Genomic DNA, 16056 nt, shown 5'->3' with positions numbered 1-16056 from the left:
ACGGGCGCAGCGATGTTTATCGAGGGGGGCTGCCTGCACCCTGGCCAGGCAGGGGCTTTTTGCAACAAGGGCCAATGCATCCTGCTTTTATTGCATGGGGTGGGGTGTGCCAGCTCCTTATTCAGGGTAGGGAGCAGAGGAGAGGGGGACAGGTATCTTCATCCTCAGAATCCTCTCCCTCGCACACATACAGCAGCTCCAGCTCCCGCCATGGTGGCTCCCCAGCATCCTTCAGGTTCTCCGATAACCTGTAGCAGGGAAAAGGAGATTTTGGGAACACAGGCTTGTCCCCCGAGGCTGGCCAGGAGCCCTGGCAGGGCATTAGGCCCCTCTGGGGCGCCTGGCTAGGATGGGGGATGTAGGGGCCAGCCGAGAGGGGCCGGGCAGGGGTCCTGCCACGGGAAGCGCTGCCGGCAGGATGTTTATCCAGCAGCTGGCTGGGAGCTGTGCTGCAGCTGGAGCAGCTCAGGGTGGAAGGAGAGCAGTCTGGCAGCCCATCCTGGGGCAGGATTGGGCCTCAGAGCTGAGGACCTACCTCTGCACTCGCTGCCGGGCCCGTGTCTCTTCATCCCCCTCACTGTTATAGAGCACGGTGCAGCCGTGCAGGAGCATGGTCACGGTCCAGCCATATGTTCTCTGCAAGAGGGGGGGTGTCAGCATCCAGCCCTGCATCCCCCAGGGTGATCCGGCTGGGTGCTGCCTGCACCAGGCTCACCTGCAGCCAGTCCAGCACCTCCTGCACTGTCATGTCCTGCCCGTCTGCACCAACTGCCCGCAGCTCCAGCCGGTCCCAGCAGCTCCACTCTCGCCCACCATACTGCAAGGAGGAGCATGGGGTAGCAGCCGGCACTGGCACCCCACATCCCCACATCCCGGCTGCCCAGCCCCATGAGGCAGGGACTGCCAGGGCATGAGGGCTGGGGGACAGCAGGACAGGAAAAGGGACAAGTCTGGGGGCAGAGGGACAGCAGTACCGCAGGGGGACGGGGGCACTGGGGAGCACAGCCATTCCCCCGGCACTGCAGGGGCCAAGGCTGGTGTGGGGCCGGCGCTGCCCCCAGCCCCGGGCCAGGAAGGGCACACAAAGGGCCATTGAAGTGTTGCCCAGCTCCACACAATCGCCTCTTCTCGTGCCCGTGGCCCCCTGACCCCAGCTCCCGCCCGAGGGGACCGGCGAGGCACCAACCTCATGGCCGAGGGCTGGATGCGGCCCCGCGCCGTCTGGCACGGCTGCCCTGCCATCTGCCCTCGCCGCAGGCAGCGCCTGGTGCTGGCCCCGGCCCTGCTCGGGAAGGGGTGTTCGCACCTGGCTGCTCTCCCCTCCTGCCTTCTGCTCCCTTCTCACCTCCTGCCTTCTGCTGCCTGCAGTTATCCCACCGGGATGGAAAGGGCTTAACCCCATCCTCACCAGGGCAGCAACTACCCAGCGCAGAGGGAATGGCACTGCCCACCCCAGCGCCCCAGAAAGAGGCTGCCCCCATGGTGGGCTCCCCAGGCCCCCCAGGTCACGCCAAGTGGGCCTGAGGGACACATGCTCCCACCACAGCCAAGTGGCCAGGTGCAAAATGTCACACGGGCACCGTCGCCGTGGGATGTGGAGGTGCTGGGCGCTGCTGTGGGGACCGGAGGGCACGGCCAGCCCCAGCAGCATCCTCCACCTGAGGACGGTGCCAACCCGAGGGCACGGTGGCTGGGACGGCACGGGGCTGGGCACCCGCAGGCTGTGGGGGGGCCGTGGGGCAGCCAGGCAGGCCGAAGCGGTGCTGGAGCCGGCGCAAGAGGTGGAGGAGCCTCCCTCCCCCTCTTCCTGCCCCCGGCCCTGGGCCCCCCGGGCCAATCTGGTTCCAATCGGCGCTTCCTGCCGCGCCGGAAGGGCTGCCTCGCACGCCATAAACCCCCAGACAAAGGGGCCTCTATCGCCCAGACGGTCCCAATCTGGGCCTGCCCCCACCCCCGCTCTCCCTCCCCGGCAGAGCGGCTGCAGCCCGGCCCCCCACCGCCACCGGGACCCCCGGCCCCGCTCCCCCCGGGCAGCCCTTCCCGGCCTGGTGCCAGCTGCTCTCCGGCTGCTGCAGCTGGTTTCCATAAGCCAGATGTGCGTGGCTGCCGCAGCCCCCCACACCCTGGCCATGCGGCTCGCCGTGGGGCCCGCTGTGGGGTGGCGGAGCTGCCTCAGCCCCACAGATGCCCCAGAACATCCCGGTTGGGCCCAAACCCAGGGTGAGCTGGACGGCGGTAGCGGCTCGGTGCCAGGGGGGCAGCTGCAGGAAGGAGCGTGTTCCTCGCTGCCTGGCGGCATGCCTGGCCCGCCGTGGCACCCAGCCCCGCTTCCTGAGCCCCATGGCCAGGGCTGCCCCTCCTGCACGGCCACCTCCTTTCCGAGCCCCACAGCAGCTGCTGCTGGGAGCCAGGACACCCCAAGACTCCTGGGCGTCCCCCAGCTGCTCTGCCCCAGGTGAGAGGGTCCTACCCGGTAGGTGTGGGGCGGCAGGGGCTGAATGCGGAGCAGCAGGCAGTCAGACAGGCAGAGGTTGCTGTTGCGGTAGCAGCTGATGTCCTGGCACCCCCACACCAGCTTGTAGACCTCCAGGCACACCAGCCCGGCCACAGCTGCTGTGGTGGTGATGATGGCGGGCACGATCCGCCCTGCGATCCGCTTGCTCTGAGGACAGGAAGGGTGTCACCGGCAGCCTCGCATGGGACAGGGACCCCTGACCCTGTGGGCTGCACCCCTCACCGTCAGCCAGTCGGCAGGGGGGATGCCATAGTTCTCTGCACGCAGGTTGGATGCTGCCGTGATGAAGTCCATGTGGATGTTGTTGTCCTGCAGGGAAAAGCATAGGCACATCAACTTCCTATGGGGACACTGGTGCCCTGTGGGGACAGGCAGCCACCAACCCCCCAAAGCTGAGCAGGGCCGCCTGCCCCGCCCCGGGTACCTTCTCAAAGTGGATGGGCTCCATCAGGGGCACCTGAACCTCCTCACTCCCAACCAGCTCCTGTCGCCGCTGCACCAGGTCCTGGGTGAGGTCTGCCAGCCGCCTGTGGTCTGGGGGCACAGGGACCACTGGGGTAGTACCCAGCACAGCGCCCCCCGTCTCAGTCCAGGTCCTCCTGGGTGCTGGGGCAGGGACGAGCAGCACTGCAGCCCCACTGCCACCAGGCTGGACCTGGGGACATGCCCCAGGGGACTCAGGGGCGTGGGGAGCCTCACCCACAGGCACCTGTGCCTCCTCCTGCTCATCCGTGAGGGGGATCTGGAGCCCCTCTTGGGGCTCAAAGGGCGGCAGGACCACGCTGTGGAGGATGGTCTGGGCGGCCGCCCGGTCACTGCACGGTGGCACCTTGTGTGCTTGGGCAAAGAGGTGGGCAGCAGCCAGGATGTACTCCAGGTGGGTGTCCTGCGGGGGCAGAGTGCCTGGGCAGCCGGGGCGAGCCGCAGGCCCACGGGCCAAAGGCTGCCTGCATTGCCCCGAGGTGGAGATGGAGGTGCCTCTCCTCCTACTCCTCCTCCTGCAGCAGAGCACATGTGGGCTGCCCCCAGCAGCACACTGGCTGACCGAGGGATAGGGACAGACCCAGCCCAGGACCTGGTAGCCCTGGACAGACAATGGCAGATGGAACATGACTATGGTCTGGCATCCACTGTACCCCTGGCACAGGCTCAGCTCTGTCCCCCCAGCACTGTCCCTGGCGGGAGCCCCTGCAACTCTCCCCTGCACTCACATTGTTGGGGTTGAACGTCAGCGGATGGGGACAGCTCCTGTTCCCTGTCCAGAAGGGGACACCTGGGCTGGCTTCCTGGCACAGGGAGAGCACAGTCAGATTTGGGGACACTGTTCCCCTGGCTGCGGTGGCGTGGCCGGCAGAGGGGAGAGGGTTTGGGGAGTGCCAGCCCCATGGGTGTCAAGCTCACGTGGTCTGGGGGTAAGGTGTGCAGCAGCTGGGCGATGGCATTGTGGTAGCGGCTCTGCCAGTGCCGGCGGGCCCAGCGCACACAGTCCTGCCAGTCCCGTGGCCACTCCCACAGGCTGCCCCGTACTTGCTCCACGACCTCCAGGGCCTTCTTGGCCGGCAGCTGCTCCAGAAAACCCGGGTCTCTGCAAAAAAAAAAAAAAAAAGGCACTGCTGCTACTGGCCTGGGAGCAATCCTGTGGGACACCCTGGGTGGGATGTGTTGGTCTGATCTTCCTCTCCCCAGCCCTGGCAGCAGAAAGCAGTGCCCCAGCAGGGCTGGCAGCTGCTTCCCTAGTGCCACCCTCTCAAGCCCACTCACTCCATGAATCGGTTGATGTGTTCTGCAGGCAGCTGGAAGAGTCCCTCAAACTCATCGCGGGCCCACTGCAGAGGGAAAGTGGGAGTTCAGCACTGGGACAGCCCCACCTTGTGCCCCCTGGGACCCCCAGCCCAAGCCCAGGGGCTGGCAGCAGAGCTCGGGCTGCCAGCAGGAAGCAGCTGGGGCTGTACCCTGCCTGCAGCCCGCTGCCAGGCCATGGCCAGAGGGGGAAACGGGAAAGGAAGACAAAGGTGCCAGGACTTCCTTGCTGGGTGCTGGGCCAGTGCAGCACAGCCTACCTGCAGCGTGTGCTGGATGGTGGTGGGGAAGTACCGCAGAGTGCAGAGGGGGAAGGTGCTGTCCTCGGGGGTACCAGCCGGCCCCAGTGGCTTAGTCACAGGGGGCACCATGGCCAGCACATTCCCCCGTGGCCCCTCTGTGCCTGAGTCCAGCAGCGGCGTGAGGCAGCGGTGGCAGCGGCTCTCCAAGTAGGCACCTGTGGGGAGCCAGGGGTGCTGGGGAGCCAGAGGACACGTTCGAGGGTTTGGCCCCTTCCCCCTCACCAGCACTCACGGGCCTCCAGCGTGTCCAGGGCACTGGCAACGCCATCCAGGCACCGGAAGAAGCTGTCCCCGTAGAGCGACTCAGTGGCAGGTCCCACCTCGTACTGGTGAGCCGTCACCCTGACATCGGGGTTCATGCGCCGCACAGCTGTCGCAGCCACCACTGACTTCGGCTTCTGTCAGGGCAGAGAGGGGATGGGCAGCTCACCCCTGCCCCACAGCCCTGGGGAGCCCCCAGAACAGCCAAGACTTTTGGGGGAGCTCATCCCCTGCCTCGTGGTGCCTCACCGATATATCTGCCGAGCGGTAGAGGAGCTGCCGATGGAGGTTGGAGAGGGCAACAGTGTCCATGTCGGTGATGGTGAGGTCCCCACCCGGCCCCGCTGCCAGCCCCATCATGGCAAAGTTTTTCAGCAGCTCGCAGCCGATGGCGCCGGCTCCCACCTGCCGGGGCAGAGCTGCTGCAGCTCCCTCTGCACTGGCCAGCTGCTTCACAGCCTCTCCCAGAGCCGCAGCACCCACCCCGGCTCACCACCAAGAACTTCTGGCAGCCCAGCTGCTCCTGGAAAGTGGCCCCGAAGACGGCGATCTGGCCATCGTAGCGAGAGCCCCTCTGCCAGGACAGAGGAGCCGTGTGAGGGCAGGTGGCCATGGTACCCCGGTGCCCAGGAGGGGCTCGGCTCACGCTCTCACCGGGGCACAGTCCTCCTCCGTCAGCTGTGCAGCCCCCTCCATGGCCAGGCACTCCAGGGCGTCGAAGTACAACCACTGGTCCAGGGGTAGGAACTTCCTCGTGATGGCCTGGGGCGAACGGGCCCGTTGGTTCTGCAGCCAGCGGGGTCCCCCCATACCCCAACCCAGTCCTGCTGCCTGGCCCAGCATCCCCAGGCGGACAGCAAGTGCCCTCTCGTGGTCACCAAACGCCGCCGTACAGCCGTGCAGAGCATGACCGCCGGGACCCCCGGGCCGGGACCCCACCCCACTCACCTTCAGCACCTCCTGGGCTGCCAGAGCCCCGACGATGGCAGCCACGGGGCACAGGTCCCCAGCGCTCACACTGGCGAAGGCTCGCACCATGTCCTCGTCCAGGGGACCCTGCTGCACCCCCAGGCTCCGTGCCAGTTCCAGCACACGCTCGGCGTCCACCTGTGGGCAGAGGGGTGAGGGCAACCCCGGGCAGGGTGGCGAGAGGCCGGGGGTGGCCGGGCAGGGGCAGGACGGGGACTCACCTGTGCCCTGGGCCGGGGCAGGCGGCCCTGCTCCCCGCAGAAAGCGTGCAGGGCCTGGAAGGCAGCGTGCAGGCTGCGGCTGCGTGGCAGCTCCTCAGGAGTCGCCACACGGATCTTGGGCTTTGCCAGCGCCCGGCGCAGGGGCTCCTGCCAGCACAGTGCCAGGGCTCAGGCGAGTGTTTCCCCGGGGCTGGGGCCTGGCACGGTGTGGTGGTGTCCCAGCTTGTGTGACAGCACCGTGGAGCCAAGGGGGGACTTACATAGGAGTGCACCTGAGGCAGCCGAACCTGTGAAACCAGGCCCCCGCAGAGGTAGGGCGAGAAGGAGCTGGTGTCACCAATCTCCAGCCTTGAGGCATCTGGGGATGAGAGGGGGACAGACATCACGGTCACTGCCAAGGACCTGACGAGTTCCCCAACCCTGGGCCGGGGCAGCCGGGACACCCTGGGGGCTCACCCAGCACGCGCACGGGGACAGGCTCCTGGCTGTTCAGCTCCACCATCCCCTCCACGCCAGAAAACGTCACCAGGTCACCATCGCAGAAGAGGTGGCTGCGGCTGTCCTCTGTCCTCGTGTATGTCACCACACCTGGGTTGCCCTGAGGAAGGGAAGGGACATGAGGGTGAGAGACAGGACCCGGGTGGCATAAAGCCACCGGAGGAGGCAGTGGCGGTTCAGGAGAGTCTGCTGAGGCTGCCCTCCTACCTGGGAGATGTGCTGTACGGCAGCACACACCGGGTCCCCTTCTGCTGGGTCATCAACAACAAAGCGCTCCCCAAAGTCGCAGAACAGCTGCCTGGAGAGGACCGATGGGGGTTTTGCTGGAGGAGCCCCGCCAGTGGGATGGAGACACGGGCTGAAGAGCAGGGCTGGGGGCTCCGAGGACAAGGTGACCTGGAGCCAGTGGCAGGACCCTGCGGCAGAGACGCCTTACCCCGCCAGCCCCTTGGCGTCGGCCACAATGAAGCAGATGCCCCGGGCATGGCAGAAGTCCCCAACACGGAGCTGCTCCTCCAGCGGGGCCTCGGTCAGCACCACCACCTGTGCCAGGGCCGTCAGTGGGTGCCACTGTCCCGGGCGTCCCCGAGGCACAGGGGTGTGGGCTTACCTGGAAGGAGGCGAGGAAGGCCTCCGACAGCTCCCCGCTGTGAGCTGTCACCACCACGCCAGGGTTCAGCTCGGCCAGGGCCCGCTGGGATGCCTCGGCACGATTCTGGCCTACATCACCCTCCCCCAGGAGGAACTGTGGGGTGAGCACATGGCAGGGTACCCCGCAGGTTTGGAGGTGCTGCTCACCACAGCAGAGACCTTCATAAGGCCCTGTCCACACTGGTGGGGGCCCTCTGCTGAGGACCATGACATGGGACACCCCATGGGCCCTCCCTGTGACGATGAGGGACACCCAGGCCACACCAGGGACCTCCCACTCCACTCCTTACCAGGACTCCCAACCTGTACCCATTACTGGGACCCCCCCACCCTGTACCCATACCTATATCAGGGATCCCCCAGCTGCACCCACACCCATTACCACGACCTCCACCCTCACCTGTACCCAGTACTGGGACCCCCACCGGTACCTGTTCCCATCACCGAGACCCCTGTCTGTGCCCATACTCATTATAGGGACCCCCATTCATACCCACACCCATTACTGGGAACCCCATATGCACCTGTACCAGGACCTCTACCCATACCCGTACCCAGTACCGGGACCCCAGTCTGTACCTGTCACCTGCATCCGCACCCACTCCCGCCGTCCCCACCCGAACCCATTACAGAGACCGCCGCCCGTGCCCGTATCCGTGCCTGTGCCCGCCGCTGGGCCCCCCGCCCGGCCCAGCCCTTACCTGGTGGGCGCGGTCGGTGGTGGAGGCGGCGCCGCAGTCGTGCAGAACGACGCGACCGGTCCCCGCCAGCACCAGCGCCGCCGCCGCCGCCTGCGCTCCCAGGCCGCGCAGACCCGACACCAGCACCGCCGCCCCGGCCAGCCGCCGCGCGCCGCCGCCCAGCACGTACCTACGGGGCAGGGACCATCAGCAGAGCCCGGGGACCTGCCGCCGGCCCCGGCCCCGGCCCCGGCCCCGGTCCCCGCACGCACAGCTGCCGCGAGTACAGCCCCTCGTCGCCGCTTCCCGCCATGGCGGCCACGCCCCCCGACGAGGCCCCGCCTCTAGACCCTCCTCTGGGAAGAGCCCGTCCGGGAAGGCTCCGCCCCCCGTTCAGGCCCCGCCCCAGGAAGTCGATTCCCGAAGGCTCCGCCCACCGCTCAGGCCCCGCCCCAACCCCGTGCCCGGAAAGAGCCTATTCCTGAAGGCCCCGCCCATCACTGAATCCACGCCCCTGGCCCCGCCCCAGCCCGCCCGCAGCGCACCCGCGAAGGGCTCTGCCCGCCAGGACGGCCCCGCCCCGCGGAGGCCCCGCCCCGGCGCAGCCATGGCGGCGGCGGGCTGGCAGGCCCCGTGGCGGGCGCTGGCCGCGCTGGGCCGGGAGCTGGTGGCCGAGTGGGCGGCGCAGGACGTGCGGGCCGCGCTGTGCCTGGCGCTGCTGCTCTGGCTGGGCCTCAGCCTGCTGGGCGTGCACCTGGCCTGGCGCGCCTACGGTGGGGCGGTGGCCGCGCTCTGCTACCGGACGGGGCCCGTCGCCCGCCGGCCCCCCGGCCCCGGCCTGAGCCCCGGCACCGCCTCCGGGACCGGCCCCGCGCCAGCTCGGCCCCGCGCGCATTCCCTCTCCCCCGCCGGCCCGGCCGGACGCAACGGCGCCGCCGAGCGGCACTGCCCGCCCCGGTGAGTCCCGACCGCTACCGGGCCCGCCGTCGCCACCCCCGCCGCGGCCTTGCCGGCCCCGGCCGTGCCCGCGCCCTCCCGCCTGCACTCCCGGCCCGGTGCGCCCCAGTGAGCGCTCCCCCCCGCCCCGCCCCGCCCCAGCCCAGCGAGCACTCTCCGGGCTGTGCCCCCGGGCCGGTACGGCCCAGCGAGCGGCTCCCCAGCCCCGCGCATCCCGGAGAGTGACCTCCGGGTTGTGCCACCGGCCCAGCGCACCCCAGTGAGGGCCCCCCGGGCCACACCCCCAGACCAGTGCACCCCAGCAGGTGCCTGCCTGCTTGCACCCCTGGACCAGCACACCCCAGTGAACACCCTTCCCACCCATGCCCCCAGACCAGTATACCCCAGTAAGGGCAGCCCCACCCAGGCGGGTGGGTGCCCTCCTCCCGTGCCGGGGTGCTCCCCCAGCCCCGCTCACGCCGCCCCTCTCTTGCAGGGAGGGCCCAGCAGAGCCAGTGAAGACACACCGGGAGTGAGCAGCACCAGGACCGCCGGGCACTGCCCGCGCCATTAAAGCTCTGTGCCCCACCCGCCGCCCCTTGCTTTGGCACCCGCCGCTGTCACCAGAGAGGAGGCCAGGAGAGCGGGGCAGGGGCGTTTATTGGGGCCAGGGTGGGCGCTGGCCTCACTTGGCCATGTAGTACTGGGTGGGCACAAAGGGCATCTTGGTGACGAGGGCTGGATGCTGCTTCTTCCGCACCTCAACCGTGAGTGTGGTGCCGGCCCGGCTGTGCACTGCCTCCACGTAGCCCATGGCGATGTTCTTACCCAGGGAGGGTGAGGGGCAGCCGCTGGTCACCGTGCCTGGGGACGTGGGGAGGTGAGTGGGGGGCTCGCAGCTCCAGCCCCCTCCCCTACCATGGGTGCAGCTCGGGGCTGTCCCCACGCCAGCCCCCACCTACCCACAGGCGTGCCCTCAGGGCCCAGGATGGCTGTGTGGGGACGGATGGGGGGTCCCACTGATGTCAGTCCCACACGCTTGCGCTTCGGCTTCTCTTTCACTTGCGCCATGATGATAGCTGCGCCGGGGAAGTCCATGGCCGTGCGCCGGCGCTTCCCTACAGGGCCAAGATGGGCGAGGGCTGGCGATGCCCACCTGGTCCCCTTACTTGCACCACCCTGCCCACCCTGAGGAGGAGGTGGGGGCAGACATGGCCCCAACATACCCAAGGTCCACAGCAGCCCGGCCTCAGCAGGCGTGGTGGTCTCGTCGATGTCGTTCCCGTAGAGGCAGAGCCCGGCCTCCAGGCGCAGGCTATCCCTGGCCGCCAGCCCCGCCGGCCACACCTCAGGGACACCTAGCAGCTGCTCAGCCAGCTCCACCGCCTGCCCCGCGGGCACTGAGATCTGCGGGGGGACAGGGAAGGGGCAGCAGGGCATGGCCTTCCCCTCCCTTGGTACTGTAGGTGAGGGGGTGCCGGCACAGCTTCCCAGGGTACCTCTACACCATCCTCGCCCGTGTAGCCACAGCGCGTGACCCGGCAGCCTGGCACACCGAAGACCATCGTGGTGATGCTATTCATAAAGGATAGCTTGGCTAGGTCGTCCGACAGCCCTGCCTGCAGCACCCGTGCCATGGAGGGACCTGGGGAGGCAGGTGGCTCTGGGGGATGGCAGCATCTGGGGAAGCGGGGGGATGTGGGGAGGGCACTGACATCCATCGGGGGAGGGCAGGCCCTTGTGGAGCCCCCTGCTACCTTGCAGAGCCAGCAGCGCGTTGTCCAACACCTCCAGGTGGACGTCAGCACCAGTGGCCCGCAGCTCTGCCGCTCTGTCCTGCCAGGGGACAGTGGGCTGCTAGTGTGGGGGCCGAGCTGGTGCCAGCCCCGCACATGGCCACGGCCACCTTGCCTCACGCAGCCACAGACGTCACCAAAAGGTGGGAGGACTCCTTCCCACCGCGCGTCCCCACCTCCCGCGGGGCTCGGGCGGCCCCGTACCCTCATGATGGCCAAGTCCTTGTCGGCGCAGCCAGCGTTGGACACCACGTAGAGGTGATCTTCTGAGGTGTTGGTGACGATGAGGTCGTCCACGATGCCGCCTCTCTCGTTGGTGAGCAGTGTCAGGGTGCCCTGCGGGATATGGCCCTCGGGAGTGCGGGCAGGCTGCCTGTGTCCCCCCCCCCGCCCGGCCCCCCCCGGGATCTCCGACCCGGTCAGACACCCGGTGCCCCCCCGGTGCCCCGTACCTGTCCCAGTTTCAGCTCGGCGATGTCCCCCACCACCAGGCTCTCCATGAACCTGACGCGGTCCCGGCCGTACACCCGGGTCTGGAAGGGGCCGGTGGGGGTGTGAGGCGGTGCGGGTGCCCCCCCCCGGCCCCGGCCCCCATCCCGCCCCGGCTACCTGCGGCATGTGGGAGACGTCGAAGAGGGAGCAGCAGCGGCGGGTGTGCAGGTGGGACTGGAGGTGGCCCTGCCCGTAGTGCAGCGGCAGGCTCCAGCCGGCGAACGGCACCATCCGCCCGCCGCGGGAACGGTGCAGGGCGTCCAGCGGCGTCCGCTTCAACCCCTCCTCGGTCCCCCCGGCCCCGCTCAGTGGCGCGGAGCCCGGGGGGCGGCGGAGCAGCGCGGCCCGGCAGCCCGCCCGCAGCATCCTCCCTCCCTCCCTCTCCCTCCGCTTCGCTTCGCTTCGCTTCGCTTCGCTTCCCTTCCCGGCACGGCCCGGCCCGCCCCGGGGCCCCTGGGACATGGAGTCCGGCCGGCCCCCGCCCCGCCCCCGGCCCCGCCTCCCCCACCGCCCCGTTCCGGGGGGATGCTGGGTGCGGGTCCTGCCGGCCGCTGCCCCTGCCCCCCCCACAAAGACACAGGCAGACACAGGCAGGGCCAACGTAGCAGCTTTTAGTCGTGACCGAGGCTCTCCTCGCCCCCCCGCGGCACCTCCTCGCCCCCCCCGAGCACCCCCTTGTCTTGCCGGCAGGGCCAGGGGCCGCTCCCCAGGGCGAAGGTTGGCGGGGGGAAGCCGGGCTCTGCCCGCGGCAGCAGCGCGGGATGTGCCAAGAGCAGAACAACTGCAGCTGGAGGGCACTGGCCTGGGAGAGGCTCGGGGGCGGGCTCCGGGGCGGCAGCGCTGCCCCCCCCCCCAGCCAGCGCTGGAGGAGTCGGGGAAGGGGCACAGGGAGGGCCTGGAAGCCCCCCGGGGCCGCAGGGACAAAGGTCGATGCGGGAGCGCAGGAGTCCGCCTGGGCCCAGGGAGCGCGGAGGAGCCGGCTCTGCGTGGCAGCGCCGCCGGGACTCACGTGTAGGAAAGCAGGTTGATATCGTAGCAGCCGTCCACCTGGAACAGAGAACAACCGTCGGGCCCCGCACAGCACCGTGACTCTGCTGGGACACCCCACCTCACCCCGCTGGGCCCAGCCCCTCCAGGAGGCCGCAGCCCCCGCCAGCGGGGTGCCGGGACTCACATCGAAGCGCCCGATGCGGGCAGCTGCCTGGCGAGCCCGGATCACCTCCGTCAGCACCCACATTTGCTGCACCTCCGTCGACACCTTCTCCGGGTCGGGAAGCTCCTGGAAAGAAGCGAGCACGATGCTGTGGAGCGGGGATGGCCCGGATGGATGGCCCCGGGCTTGGGCAGCGGTGTGGCCGCATGGCTGTGCCCCCCCGCGGAGCCATGACGGTGCCCACACTGCCGACCTGCTGGTGGTTCCCCAAGGCAGGGGGAGCAGGGCCCTGCTCTAGGAAAACAGGCAACCGGGGGAATGGGTGACCCTGAGCCACAGGTACCGCAGCGCCGGCACAGCCCATCTCTGCTGGCAGGCGTCCAGGGCCAGGACAGAAAGCAGATCGCTGGCTAATCATTAAAAACCTAATCGCACAGTCCAGAGTTTCCCAACAGCCTCCCTGCGCGGCGCTCCCGGGGCCTGGCGACAGAAACCCCGCTGCAGGTGCCGGTTCCCTGGGACCTTTAGCCAAGCGGGACTCGTTGGCCCAGCAGCAGCTCCCCAGGCCAGGGCAAAGCTCTGCGCCACTTCTCCCCTGCCTGGCCCTGCCCGCGGCACCGGGCTGCTGGTGGGTGCCTCGTGGTGATAATGGGAACAGCCAAGCCCCGAGCGACACCCAGCATCGCCCCTGGAGCACCCCTTGCCAAGGGGGATGTGATCCCAGCGATCAGCAAGGGACTAGGGTGTCCCCCCCAGCCTGCCGGGCAGGGACCAGAGCTCCCCCTTGCTGCCAACGCGGCAGAAGCTCCGTAGCACCAAAGCCCGGCGGCAGAAGAGCCCCGGAGGTGCTGGGCAGCGTGGCATGGCTCCCGGCCCAGCCTGCTCCTGCTGGCAGCGGCTGACTCGGCAGGTTCCGTGGGTGAGCTGCCTGCCCACCCCTGCCCTGCTGGGCCCGGACTTTGCTCACCAAAGGCCGCCGGCCAGGCAGATATGGCTTGCAAGCTGTAAACATGCGCCGTGGCTGCGGCCACCCTCCACCTGTGTGCCGCCCCGGCCGGGTAACGTGCTCCCCAGGGCGCCCCCTCTGCAAAGCGCTGGGGAGCAGCCAGGGCGCCCCATCCCCACACGTCCCACCTGCCGGCTGGGCGACACTGTGTACCCACTGCTCCCACGGGGACGTTCCTGTCCCCAGAGCAGAGGGCAGGGAGACATTAAGTGTCACCTCAAATTGCACATCCCCATGGAGATACTTTGCTTCTGAACGCTGCAAGCTACTTCCAGCACAAGGCAGGTTATTTTGGGGCTCCACAGCTATTCCTGGTGGGGTGGAGCTGATGGGGCAGGGATGGAGCTGGCAGCCTCACAAGGGACGCTTGCACCCATGACTGGCACCCCACATAGGTCCCTCCTTCTCCCCAGGACCTCAGCCAGGATCACTCACCCTGTGTAGGCTGGCTGGCTGCTCCGGAGGGGTCAACTGCGAGAGCCAGGAGGGGAAATCCTTCTGCGGGCTCTGAAACAGATCCAGAGGGTCATACCAGGTTGTTCCCGATCCCACCTCCACTCTCACACCACGCAGCATGCTGTGGTTTGGAGCCCACATTATATTGCTATGGATATGTGTCACTTTACTGTCATTAAAGGGAATTTTGAGTTTTGAGCGGTTGTTTGCAACTGGTAATTCGCTGCAGCAATCTCCAGCTCCATCCCATTGCCCAGACAAACATCCACCTCTGGAATGGGCAGGGTTAGGCCTGGCTGGAGCAGTCCCTCCCCCAGCCCCCAGCACACAAGGGGACCCCAAGTGCCCCAGCAAAGGATAAGGACTTGGACCCACCCCTACGTGTCCTCTGGAGGGAGCCTGAAGCCCCCAGAGCTGTGGGGAGCAATGCCAGGATGGTGGCCTGTCCTGGACCCCTGCCCATGCCTGGCAGGGAGGGTAGCACCGGCACCCACTCACCTTCTGTCCGGGAGGGAAAATCTGCAGCTCCTCGATGGTGAAGTGGAGCCAGACCGGGGAGGGCTGCCGCAGGATGAACCGCACTGCCGTCACCTGGTCCACGTCACACAGCATCTGCTGGGGCGAGGATGGGGAGGGGGGGCTGTCAGTGCAGGGGCTGGCCAGGCTGCCGCTGTTCCAGGACAATTTTGGGGATTTTCTCTCAAAAAACCCCAAGCCACCCCAGATGGAAGGAGCCTGAGGGAAATGTCACCTCATGGTGGCTGTCTGGGCAGAGCAGGGCATGGGCCAGACCAGCATGGGGACCCTCACTGCTGAGAAGCGCGGGCAGGGGCCAGCTGGCACGGCGCCGCTGTGGGGCACGGTGGGGCATCAGCACAGGGCCCCAGGGACTGAGGGCCTCCCGGGGGGTGGGCAAAGAGGGGTGAGCCCCAGGGGTGCGGGTGATGTCCCGGACATGCCGACCTGGTGGCGGCGGAGGGAGAAGTAGTCCTGGGAGCCCTCCTCGGTGTGCGGGCAGGGCATCAGGCAGTAGTCCCGCAGGCAGGTCACCCAGCGCCGGGAGCCGGGGGGGCCGGGGCGCTGCACCCGCACGCTCAGGAACGCCGTGTAGAAGTTCCTGAAGACGATCTCCTGCACCTGCGGGACCAGCGGCCTCAGCCCCAAAACTGGCGTCCCGCCCCCCATACCGGTACCGGCATCCCACCCCCACAACCCCCCCATCGGTACTGGCACCGGCATCTCCCCATCCCCACCCCGGTACCGGCACCAGCATCCCCCCCATACTTGGTACCAGCAGCGGCACGACCGCCCTGCTACTGGGACGGGCCCCGGCAGCCCCCCGCCATACCGGCACCGGGGCCGCCCCCGGCATCCTGCCCAACACCGGGGCGGGTGCTGCCCCTGACGATACCCCGCCCTCGGCATCCCCCATACCGGGGCCGCCCCCGGCATCCCCCCGCCCTGGCACCACCCTCAGCATCCCCCCCCTCCCCCATACTGGGACCGTTGCCGCCCCCGGCATCCCCCCTCCCGCACCGGGACCGGCACCACGTGCCCCACAGGGGCTGTCCCCAGCATCACCCTTGGCGCCCCCCCGGTATCCCCCCCCCTCCCCATACCGGTACCGCCCTCAGCACCCCTGGGCCGGGCCGGGCCGCACTCACGTCGGCGGCGGCGCCGCGGGGGAAGCGGAGGTCGATGACGGCGACGCCGGGCCGCGGCGGCTCGGCCCCCCCGCCCAGCTGGAGCGCGGCGGCGGGGCGGGGGGCGCAGGGCAGCGGGGAGCGGCCCTGCCCCGCGGGCGGCCCCGGCCCCGGCCCCGCCGCTCCCGACATGGCGGCGCCGCGCGGCCGCCGCTCCTGGGCGGGGCCGGGCCGCGCGGGGGCGTCGCGCGCCGGCAGGAAGCGGGGAGCTCCGCCGCCGCCAGGGGGCGCCGCCCGCCCGGTCCCGCGGCGGAGAGGCGCGGCGGTACGAAGCACACGGTTTATTGACTCGGACGTTTCTTTACACAACGCGGACACCGCCCCCGCCACGCCGAAAGCAGAGCGGGAGGGCCCGGCAGAGCCCCCCGCCAGCGGGGGCGGGGCCCGCGCCCACCCAGCCGCTCGCCCGGGCCGCGGCACCGCGGGAGGGGCCGGCCTGGCGCGGGTGTGCGCCGGACCCCCCCCCCCCTCCACGGGGGTTATTTCTCCTCCCTCCCCATCGTACCCCAAAGAACGCTCCGGGAAAACACAAAAGTAAATCCATGCTTAAAATGATTTAGCGCGACGGAGACGAAAATCAGTATCTATAATGTGAAGGAAGAGGCGGCCGAGGGGCA

At 69.0% G+C, this 16056-nt stretch overlaps 4 protein-coding genes across 9 annotated transcripts; 1 reads left to right on the top strand and 3 right to left on the bottom strand.

The window, feature by feature from the left end:
• Window positions 1-41: 41 nt before the first annotated feature.
• On the bottom strand, window positions 42-8234 carry UBA7 (ubiquitin like modifier activating enzyme 7). 5 transcript variants are annotated; one of them, XM_074914158.1, is made up of 24 exons: window positions 8170-8234; window positions 7919-8087; window positions 7177-7311; window positions 7003-7109; window positions 6774-6864; window positions 6525-6666; window positions 6329-6426; window positions 6069-6215; window positions 5827-5985; window positions 5533-5640; window positions 5372-5452; window positions 5128-5283; window positions 4850-5015; window positions 4576-4772; window positions 4277-4341; window positions 3917-4100; window positions 3727-3801; window positions 3215-3401; window positions 2940-3049; window positions 2738-2824; window positions 2471-2662; window positions 716-817; window positions 536-636; window positions 42-248 (listed from the first exon to the last, which is right to left on the bottom strand). In XM_074914158.1, exons 1-24 carry the CDS (start codon window positions 8208-8210, stop codon window positions 122-124), a joined length of 3027 nt encoding a protein of 1008 aa, XP_074770259.1. In that variant the 5' UTR covers window positions 8211-8234; the 3' UTR covers window positions 42-121. The 5 variants fall into 5 exon arrangements, 3 of the variants coding, with proteins under 3 accessions (XP_074770259.1, XP_074770257.1, XP_074770258.1); XM_074914156.1 differs by having other exon boundaries at window positions 7177-7356; window positions 8170-8211; XM_074914157.1 differs by lacking the exon at window positions 6069-6215 and having other exon boundaries at window positions 7177-7356; window positions 8170-8211.
• Window positions 8235-8483: 249 nt separating this feature from the next.
• TCTA (T cell leukemia translocation altered) lies at window positions 8484-9465 on the top strand. Its single transcript, XM_074914371.1, has 2 exons — window positions 8484-8854; window positions 9330-9465. The coding sequence occupies exons 1-2, from the start codon at window positions 8505-8507 to the stop codon at window positions 9367-9369; spliced, it is 390 nt and encodes a 129-aa protein (XP_074770472.1). The 5' UTR covers window positions 8484-8504; the 3' UTR covers window positions 9370-9465.
• On the bottom strand, window positions 9462-11592 carry AMT (aminomethyltransferase). Of its 2 annotated transcripts, XM_074914368.1 has the most exons (8): window positions 11239-11592; window positions 11082-11162; window positions 10834-10965; window positions 10591-10669; window positions 10333-10478; window positions 10060-10240; window positions 9796-9951; window positions 9462-9697 (listed from the first exon to the last, which is right to left on the bottom strand). In XM_074914368.1, exons 1-8 carry the CDS (start codon window positions 11581-11583, stop codon window positions 9519-9521), a joined length of 1299 nt encoding a protein of 432 aa, XP_074770469.1. In that variant the 5' UTR covers window positions 11584-11592; the 3' UTR covers window positions 9462-9518. The 2 variants fall into 2 exon arrangements, with proteins under 2 accessions (XP_074770469.1, XP_074770470.1); XM_074914369.1 differs by lacking the exon at window positions 10834-10965.
• A 185-nt stretch (window positions 11593-11777) lies between these two features.
• NICN1 (nicolin 1, tubulin polyglutamylase complex subunit) lies at window positions 11778-15571 on the bottom strand. Its single transcript, XM_074914370.1, has 6 exons — window positions 15401-15571; window positions 14700-14873; window positions 14235-14348; window positions 13716-13787; window positions 12296-12400; window positions 11778-12168 (listed from the first exon to the last, which is right to left on the bottom strand). The coding sequence occupies exons 1-6, from the start codon at window positions 15569-15571 to the stop codon at window positions 12127-12129; spliced, it is 678 nt and encodes a 225-aa protein (XP_074770471.1). The 3' UTR covers window positions 11778-12126.
• Between the last annotated feature and the right edge of the window lie 485 nt (window positions 15572-16056).

Source organism: Athene noctua, chromosome 10, assembly GCF_965140245.1.
Source record: "Athene noctua chromosome 10, bAthNoc1.hap1.1, whole genome shotgun sequence".
In the NCBI taxonomy this organism is placed as follows: Eukaryota; Metazoa; Chordata; class Aves; order Strigiformes; family Strigidae; genus Athene; species Athene noctua.
This window is presented reverse-complemented; position numbering and strand designations above follow the sequence as displayed.

What these genes read in the sequence shown, in the direction of transcription:
- UBA7 (XM_074914156.1), bottom strand. Translation starts at nt 8,210, where the DNA reads ATGGCGGGAAGCGGCGACGAGGGGCTGTACTCGCGGCAGCT. An exon ending in CCACCGACCGCGCCCACCAG is followed by an intron (nt 7,357 to 7,918) that starts GTAAGGGCTGGG and finishes TGTGGTGAGCAG; the next exon opens with CACCTCCAAACCTGCGGGGT. An exon ending in GACGCCAAGGGGCTGGCGGG is followed by an intron (nt 6,865 to 7,002) that starts GTAAGGCGTCTC and finishes GGTCCTCTCCAG; the next exon opens with GCAGCTGTTCTGCGACTTTG.
- TCTA (XM_074914371.1), top strand. Translation starts at nt 8,505, where the DNA reads ATGGCGGCGGCGGGCTGGCAGGCCCCGTGGCGGGCGCTGGCCGCGCTG. An exon ending in GAGCGGCACTGCCCGCCCCG is followed by an intron (nt 8,855 to 9,329) that starts GTGAGTCCCGAC and finishes CCTCTCTTGCAG; the next exon opens with GGAGGGCCCAGCAGAGCCAG.
- AMT (XM_074914368.1), bottom strand. Translation starts at nt 11,583, where the DNA reads ATGTCCCAGGGGCCCCGGGGCGGGCCGGGCCGTGCCGGGAAGGGAAGC. An exon ending in AGGACTTGGCCATCATGAGG is followed by an intron (nt 10,670 to 10,833) that starts GTACGGGGCCGC and finishes GTCCCCTGGCAG; the next exon opens with GACAGAGCGGCAGAGCTGCG. An exon ending in CGGGCTGCTGTGGACCTTGG is followed by an intron (nt 9,952 to 10,059) that starts GTATGTTGGGGC and finishes TTGGCCCTGTAG; the next exon opens with GGAAGCGCCGGCGCACGGCC.
- NICN1 (XM_074914370.1), bottom strand. Translation starts at nt 15,571, where the DNA reads ATGTCGGGAGCGGCGGGGCCGGGGCCGGGGCCGCCCGCGGGGCAGGGC. An exon ending in AGCCAGCCAGCCTACACAGG is followed by an intron (nt 12,401 to 13,715) that starts GTGAGTGATCCT and finishes GCTTCTTTCCAG; the next exon opens with GAGCTTCCCGACCCGGAGAA. An exon ending in CCCGCATCGGGCGCTTCGAT is followed by an intron (nt 12,169 to 12,295) that starts GTGAGTCCCGGC and finishes TCTCTGTTCCAG; the next exon opens with GTGGACGGCTGCTACGATAT.